The sequence below is a fragment of the Gymnogyps californianus genome, unplaced genomic scaffold (genome assembly GCF_018139145.2).
Source record: "Gymnogyps californianus isolate 813 unplaced genomic scaffold, ASM1813914v2 HiC_scaffold_47, whole genome shotgun sequence".
In the NCBI taxonomy this organism is placed as follows: domain Eukaryota; kingdom Metazoa; phylum Chordata; class Aves; order Accipitriformes; family Cathartidae; genus Gymnogyps; species Gymnogyps californianus.
The window spans coordinates 231,564-240,067 of NW_026114367.1; the positions used below are offsets into that span (position 1 = coordinate 231,564).

Sequence of the window (8,504 nt, forward strand, 5' to 3'; positions counted from 1 at the left end):
GCGTTGTAGACACTGGGGTCCCTCGAATGGAGAAGCCAGAGCAACTGGAATGAGAGCTTTGGTCTCTCACTTCCCCCTAACGTTAAGACCATGACGCAGACCTCCTGGAAAAGCATCAAAAGATACAAAGCACAAGCTGAGAATTCAACGTTATCAACTCTCCAGCTCAGGTCGGGGGATCTCCCATTGCTGGCGACTGCGGGCACAGCAACTGGCAGTTACAACTGCTTCACAACATTTATTCACACCTGGAGTAAGGCCGTTTTGGGATGGTTTGTTAAACGAGGTAGGAATCTGGAGGGTTGACCCTGGCCAGCAGCTAACCCCCACCAGCTGCTCGCTCACTCCGTTCCTCTCCGCAGTGGGATGCGGGCGAGAACTGGAAGGGCAAAAGCAAGAGAAACGCGAGGGTCGAGAGAAAGACAGCTTAACAAGTGCAGCTGTGCCAGCTGCGTCCCCTGCCAACCTCCTGCCCAGCCCCAGCCAGCTCGCTGGGGCGGCAGAGTGAGCAACAGAGAGGACCTTGGTGCTGTGCAAGCACTGCTCAGCAATAGCTAAACATCGGTGTGCTATCAACACTCGAGACAGCACCGTGCAGGCTGCGATGAAAAACAATCCCCTGTATCCCAGCCAGGCCCAGTACAGAAAGCCTGCTGTGCCCGCTCACGCTTCTTATTCCTATGAGAAACCCATGAGAAATGGGGCATTTGACTTCTCGGGGAGAAGTCTGAAGACGCTCCCGATCTCTGGCTGGCATCTAGCTTTACTTGCGTGACCTCGAAAGTACACACAAGTCGGCACAGTTTCTTCTGCACCGTGGGAAAGGCCTCTCTTGCCTCTGTTTCCAAGGACAAACTCCCCAAAGCGGCACCACAGAGGTATTCCGAAACCTCGCTAACTGAGAGCCCCCAGCAGCAAATTCTGCTGACTAACACCCGGCCCAGCTCGCCCTCCCCAGGAGGAAGAACGTAGATTAAGGGACATCTGGAAAGTAAGGCACGAGATCGAAATTCCAGGCGTTCAAATGCACATCCATATTATGATGTGAGCCCAACAGCATAAGAACATAAGGCTGCTAGATTAAACGCAAAAAGCACATCGCTTTTTCCCTCATTGCACGTTTCTGCCGTGCAGACCTCATGAAGGTCTGGCCCTGCGAGCTGGGCATCCCCTGTTCCTGATCAGCCGTATGATGCAACAGCACATATGACAGGCGCCAGGAGCCTCTATGATGTCACAGTGCGTCTCCATGACGAGCCAAGGCCTCTCCCCAAGGCCGCCTGGCAGCTGACACCACAGCCTCTCCTGCCCGATCGCTGCCTGCCCTCACTCTCGCCGCGCTCTGTGACCGAGAGCTGCAGCAGCCGACAAGCTCATCCGCACCCAGTCCGACGGCCAAGGCTGAGAAAGCTGAAGCGTTGCTGCTCCTCCCGGGGAGGTTTCACACCGGGCCTCTGCCAGGGAAGGCCCTCAGCAACTCTCCTGCTCTTGCCGTAGGCTTTGTAGCCCCCTCCAACATGGACGGAGCCTGGGTGGGCACCTGGAGACCTCATCGCCCACGCGGCCCCATCATGGCCCAGTTCACCAGCCCGGGACCCAAGTACGCAATCCCCAGGACAACAGGTAAAGCCACCGTCGCCAGGGGGGTGCACCACTTCCACTGCCTCCAGGGGACAAGCAGCCACAGCTCCATTCCCCTTTGCTCCAAGCCTCCCTGCTCTCAGCTGCAGCAAGGACACAGGCCTGCCAGAGGAAGGCTCCGGCTGCTCCTGGGAGAGCCCCGGCAAAGAGCTGCCTGCCTCCGCTGAGCACAGAGGTGGCCTTAGCGGCGCCTTAACCCTGACTGCGCAGGAGGAAGCTTGTTCTGCATCTTTGCTCCAAACTTGTTGCTCCCACCTCACCCTTTTCTTCCTCTCCTCTTCCTTTTTTTCTTCTCCTCCTCTTCTTTTTTTCCTTCTCCTCCTCCTTCTCTTCTTCTCCTCCTTTTTCATCTCCTCCGCTTCTTCTCCTTCACTTTCTTCTTCTCCTCCTCCGTAATAGCAGGGAAGTTTCAATTTCTTTCCTATCGGGGCTCCAGCAAAGCAAAACGTCCCAGAGGCCACCTTGACATTTGCTTTTTAAGTTAGCTTAGCAAGTGTTTGGGGGTTTAATACTTGCTAAGAATAGCATTTTGGTGATATGCTGATTCATTGCACAGTGCCTACATCGTTCTGGCTGGAAGGTAGTGTCCCATTGTATTGGCCTGCTGGTGTCCTTCTTGGAGGAAGAAATCACGCAGGAGGGGAACTTCTTGAGGCAGGCCACTCCAACTACTCCACTCAGAACCTAGCTTGAAATAGGGAGTTGCAGGCAGGTGTCCTTTCACAGGCTTTTCTTCCTAGGTTACCTGGCTCACAACCCCACCAAAACCAAAGCCCCTGCCTACACATGTCAAGGGCCGAAACCTCCCGTCGCAGACAGCTGCTCTCCGGGTCCTCGGTACTACGTCCAGCCCTCCATCACCAGGAACGGGAAGTACGTGGCTCCAGCACAGCCCATGTGCGGCCTTCCCAAGATAAAGAGCGAGATCACCCCGGGACCAAGTGAGTACCATTTCTCCAGCACTTCTTCCAGGCAAGACAAGCACGCCTTCCTTTTGCCCTGTGCTACCGGGGTACAAAACCATCCGCTCACACCCTCAAGGAGCTTCAGAGCTTTCCAGACAGAAAGCAAACAAGGCTGAGCACCTCCTCCTCACCTTTCCTCTTTGGCTTGAGGAAAAGAGCCCAGCTTCACTGCTTTTCTCCGCTTCTCCTCTGCCCTAGGCGACTACTCCACCGACAAGGCCAACAAACACCTCTACAAATGTGCGCCGGCGCAGTCCATGGCCTTCCGGCACAAGGCCGTCAAAACCGGCCAACCTCCAGGTAAGGGAACGCGGGGACAAACACACACTTGCAGCCTGCGCGTCCTCCAGGGAAAACCTGCTGGACAGATGTGTGTGGAGCAGATTTGTCGGTTGTGGAGCTGCCGGGCAATACAAGACGGAGGCATTGGGAGGAGGGGCAAGACATCCTTCCTGCTCCTCGCAGCAGGCTTGGCAAGCTGCTGCTCTCCCCCCCAGGCACTGCTCCTCTCCCCGCAGGACTCACACACGCTCTCTTCCCATTCTCCTTCCAGGTCCTGGCACCTACACCCTGCCTAGGCTGGTGGGACCCAACACAGCCTACACCCACGCCAGCCCGTGCTACTCCATGAAAGGGAAGAGTAAGCACAATGGCTTTGCTGAAGACCTCTCCAAGGTGAGCTACGCTTCTCTGCTCTCTCGCGTCGGCAACTGAAGCTCAGCTGCTCTCCTCAGGGCAGAAGGGCTCCAACGCCTGCTGCAGCCTCTCTTGACGCACACTTCCCTGCACCAGAGGTAAAAGCCAAGAAGCCCCGGCTCCCCTGGCTCTCCTGCTCTAGGCAGCGACACTGACACCTGCAGTCCCTCGCTTTCCAACACTAACAGTTTTGGTGGGGCAAAGCTCATGGGCACTAATGGGAATCTCCCTCCTCCTCGGGGAAATCTGCCTCTCTGCAGGGCAACAGGAGGTGCCCTTGTTCCGATCGCTCCCTGCCTCTCACACCACTTCTCTGGCCAGCCAGCTCAACTAGCGCTGCCCGGGTGGGCACCCGGCAAGAATCAACACTTGCCTTTTGTACCCAACAACCTGCCTGCCTCTCTTCCAGACGCCAGGTCCTGCTGCATTCCCCAAGGTGGAACTGGACGTCTACAAAAAGAGGGCTCCCATGTACACGATGGGAACCAAAAGCAGACTTGGAGGAGACAAAACAGTGAAGCCGGGGCCGGCAGACTACTGCCCGGGAAAGGTAAGGCAGCCTGCCCGCCTCTCCTCCTCTGCTTTGCAACAACCAGCCCTTAAGCATCTCCCCCTTCCGATGGGGCTTCTGAGATCTCAAGACACACCACCGCAGAAGGGACAAGCAGGCCCAAGAGCGGACCTTTCTCATACACTGGGGATCAGCTGGGAGGGCAGGGGCATGCAGCAAAGTCTGGCTGGAGCTAGAAGGGCTCTGGGCTTGGAGCCAATTCCAGTGCCAGCTCAGCTCCAGCCATGAGCTTGCCCTGCCAGATGGAGTGAGCGTGTCACTCCATTTTGCATCAAGCACAAGAGCTTTGCTTTCAGGGGCCTTCTGAAAACACTTGAGGGATGTATTTGACCTGCCCCTAAACTCCTGTTCTCTTGCCTTTACATTCCTCAACAAAAAGGGGAGAAATGCCATTCAGTAACAGCAGCAGACCATTGGAAATGTCCTGATAACACAGGAGGTTTCCAACAAGCGTGCCACTGGGACAGGGGCAGTTAGCTAAAAGTGCCCAGGCATGCACACAGCAACGCACAACAAACGGCAAATGCACGTACATCAACTCGTTATGCCAGACAGCCTCACTGAAGACAAGTCGTCTTGAGAAGAGGCCACCACGGTCACCCTTTTTTTCTTCTCCCTTTTCCCCTTCCAGGTGACGCTGATCAAGCCCCAGGCACCCGCTCCCACTTTTGGACTCCGACATTCCCTCTACACAACTCCTCTAATTTCTCCGCTATGAGTCTAATAAAACAACATATCCCCAAAGATCTGGTCTGTTCACCTTCAGCTGCGGGGAGAGGGGGTGTGCGGGAGTGAGGACGATCGGCTCTCTCCATCTCATGTCTAGGCCTCAGCCAAAACATTGCAAGATGAGGACGAGGGGAGAGCACCGAGATCAACAGCGTAAGCGAGGCAGAGCTCTCTGACAGCCCCCTTTCACCTGACCGGAGCTAAACGCTGCCCCGTGGAAGCAGTCCAGCCCTTCCCTACACGCTCTCACCCCATGGCCGAGCGTCCTGCAGGCACAGGCTTGCCCCCAAGGACACAGCCCGTCTCGGCACCCCCTTTTCAGTGCACACAGGTGGCTTGTCTCCAGGGGAGCAGCCAGAAACACAGACGCTCTGCATCAGCATTTAGCCCTCTTGCCATGGGCTAAATACCACACGCAAGTCTCCAAAACACTAACAGTTAAGGGGAAAGAATCCAGCAGACGTGATGATGGTTGCGTCCTCCAGGTCACCTTATGAAAGCTAGCTATACAGTAAGGAATTGAAAATATTGAAGGATGAAGACAATGCAGCCCCTCTGGGCAATCTGCTCCAATGCTGGAGTGTCCCAATAGGGAAGCAGGTTTTTCTTATCTCTAGCCTGAAGCTTTGTTATTTCAGCATTGTCTAGACTTTTGTCTGTTTTCCTTCTGCCAAGCACTGCAGTGATGAATTTGAATCCATTTTCCTGAAAACCTCTTCCTAGGGACTGGCAGGCTGCTATGAGGGTCCCAAAGCCCTCCCATTCTCGAGAATGAAAATGCCCTGTCCTGCAGCTTCTCCTTGCAGGGAAGTGCTCCAGGCCCCGAGCATCTTTGTCGCCCTCTGCTGATCTTGCTCCCGGTTACTAACATCTTTCTTGTACTGGGAGCCCAAAACTTGACCCCGTATCTTGCATGTGGTCTAATGAGTGAGGAGGAGGGGGAGATAATCACGTCCCTCCACCTTTGGGTGAGACTCCTGTTCATACAGGCCCAGGACACTTCTTTGCTACCAGGGCACGCGGCTGGAAGGTGTTTTGCCTTCTGTCCCCCAGGAACATCAGGGTATGTTGCACAGAACTGCACCCCGGTCAGATGATCCCCAGCCCATATCACGGGAGGGGGCTGGTCTAGCCCACGTGCAGGACCTGGTGCTAGTTCTTGTTGAATTGCAGAAGGCTTGTGGCAGGGCTGTCCCCCCACCTGCCATGGGAGGCAGACATGATGACCATCAACAGACATGATGATGGTTGTGTCCTCCAGGTCACCTTATAAAAGTGCACCTTATAAATTGCAGAGGGCCCGGGAAAGACTCCTGTGCCGCCCCACTTGTCAATGACCTGAGGTAGGGTACAGCTTTATAACCAATGGAGATACAGTAAATAGAGTGGATGGAGAAAATAAAAATTGCAGAAGGAGTGGTGGAGGTCAGTGGGGCCACATAAGACCATGCCTGACAGCAAGGAGGTGTTAGCCACTGTGGCCAGGAACCCACTGATGCATGGCCCAGCTGCCAGCTGCAGGCGGGATCTGGCCCTCCTCAGGGCTGCAGAGTGCAGCGGTCGGCAGCTGGCCATCAGAGGACGTGGCAGCCAAGAGTTAGCAGTCCGCTCCTGTGACAGAACCGAAAGAGGAGAATTGCAGGATGCAGCAGCAGACGGAAATGGTCTGTCCCCTGTCAGGAAGCTGGACAGAAGCCTGGGCAGGATGGTGGAGCTGGAGAACGCCTCCGGGGAGAACAAGTGTCCCAGGAAGAGGTACACAGGGGTTTTGAGGTGGTGGTCAACCACCACCAGTACAATAAGGGAGAGGTTTGCAGCCAGGGTCATGGTGTGGATCAATTGGAAGAGCAGGAGGAGAGGAACCTGTAGCCCGGGGTGATTGCTGAATCTCAGGAGCACGGATGTTTCACCTAGGCCATGCAAAGGCATCCTGCATGCTGTGGGGTGTGTCACAATCACATGAATACTTGCGTGGGAGCCTCACAACGCAGGCAGTCCAGGAAGCAGGAACCAGGTGAGAAGCTGGAGCTACGTTTTCTGATAGTGTTTATGCAGACCTGAGTAGTACAGCAGGGAGTACTAGTTGGCCCTTACACTAATCACCACTGTGAAGTATAGGACCTACTGCGGGTGTGTTTGGGGCCTGGATGGTGTGACCTGTTGTCCTGAGAGGTGTGTGAAGACTCTGGTTATGTCCTAATTGAAGAGGAGCCGAAGCACCCCTCGGGACTCTGTGGATATCTAGAGGAGTGAGGGTGACAGCAACAGGCAGGCCTGAAGCACGTCTACAAATCTTAGAGGTGTTTCTTTCCAAAGAGAGGCAGGGCATGAGGGGGAGACGGTTGCGTGTAGAAGTGTGCTAGGGAGCTCTGCCTCTGCGTAGGAGTGTGGCCTGATCCTCCAGTGCCAGGCAGAGCATCCAGGCCAGGGGTGCAGAAGTCTGGAGGAGGCTCAGACCCCAGAGGTGTCTATAGGAGAGCATCCTGCCAGCAATGCATTTGGGAGATGCTTTGGCAGGGCTTCCTAAGGGCTGAGAGAAAGAAGACAATTCCTGGTGGCAGAAGGTCCGTGCAACTCTTCAGGGGTACCTTCTCTCTCCCCTACAGCCACTGTTACAGAGGCTCTGGATCACCTGTGAGTGGCTCTCAGCCAGGCAAGAAGAGTCGCTGGGAGGAACAGAAGGTGCCGAAGGCGAGAAGGGCGATGAAGCTGTCCTTGGGTTGACAGCAGGTGGAGCAGGACCCAGCAACGGCTGGTGGCTAAAAGAAACAAGCCCCCAGAGAAGGCTGGTGGCATCTGGAACCTGCGCTGGTCTCCCAGCAGATGTTATATCCCCACCTCTGAGTGAGACGAAGGTGCTGATGCAGGGGGAAGCACCGTGCTTTCCCAATGCCTGCCTCAGCACTGGAAAGAGGACAGCCAAATCCTGCCACTTCTCTTTTCCTCCAGGAACGGGCCCAGCTAGACGAGAGGCTTGATGTGGCATTCTGGAGCCAACATTTGAGACAGAGCCACAGGCACTTGGAACCGTGAGTACGTGAGCTTTTCCACAGAGGGTGGGTGTCACGTGGCTGCAGTGAACAGGAGATGGTGGGGGTTAATTTCCCAAGAGAGGTGTGCAAGACAAATCCCCGAATCGGAGCCTTGGAGTTCAGGATAGAAATTCTTGTCTCGGTCAGGGAGCTCCTGGGCTGGATTTCATGGGAAATTGCCCTGCAGAAGAAAGGGGCCTCGGACAACTGTTTCATCTTCAAGGCCAGCCATGTTGAAACACAAGAACCATCCAGGCTTTTATGGATAAAGTGGAGCAACCATGGCAGGAGGCCAGCACACTTTCTTTTCCAGCCTTGCCACTGCAGTTGCTCGTGCCTGAGCCTGCCCACTTGCCTTCGCTGCAGTCACATTTGCACTGGAAGCCCAGGAAAGTCCCAGCGCTCCTACTCTCGAGCTGGCATCCGCCTCAGTCCCACAGCCTGGTGAACCACAGAGGCACCAGCCATCCAGTGCCCCTGTGTGCAGCCCAGGGCACGGGTCGCACCCTCCGCTCCCTGTTGGTGCCCCTGCTCCTGGCACTGCTGTCCTGTCCCCATGTGCTACCCTCTTGGCACCAGCCTGCCTGTAAACCCAAGGCAGCTCCAGCTCCCTTGGAGGGATGCGACCAAGCCTTTTGGGAGCGGGCTGAGGTGGGGTGACAGGGGATGGGCTCTTGGCACAGCCAGGCTGGCAGGCGTGGGCAGGGAGAGGGCAGCTCCCATCTGCCATTCTCCCTCCACACTATTCTCCAGACAATCCATCAGATTGTACTGGGGCTTTACAACCAGAAAACATGTGGAAGCAGGACTTGCTACTTACCGAGTCAAAACTACTCCGTTCAGAGTTGGTACACAAGCGCCACATGCCAG

General features: G+C 55.6%; 1 protein-coding gene across 1 annotated transcript; it reads left to right on the forward strand.

Moving 5' to 3' along the window:
• Nucleotides 1–1,514: 1,514 nt before the first annotated feature.
• Nucleotides 1,515–4,607, forward strand: LOC127028895 (outer dense fiber protein 3-like). Its single transcript, XM_050914547.1, has 6 exons — nucleotides 1,515–1,623; nucleotides 2,382–2,582; nucleotides 2,805–2,906; nucleotides 3,160–3,281; nucleotides 3,712–3,852; nucleotides 4,505–4,607. Exons 1-6 carry the CDS (start codon nucleotides 1,518–1,520, stop codon nucleotides 4,589–4,591), a joined length of 759 nt encoding a protein of 252 aa, XP_050770504.1. The 5' UTR covers nucleotides 1,515–1,517; the 3' UTR covers nucleotides 4,592–4,607.
• The last annotated feature ends 3,897 nt before the right edge of the window (nucleotides 4,608–8,504 follow it).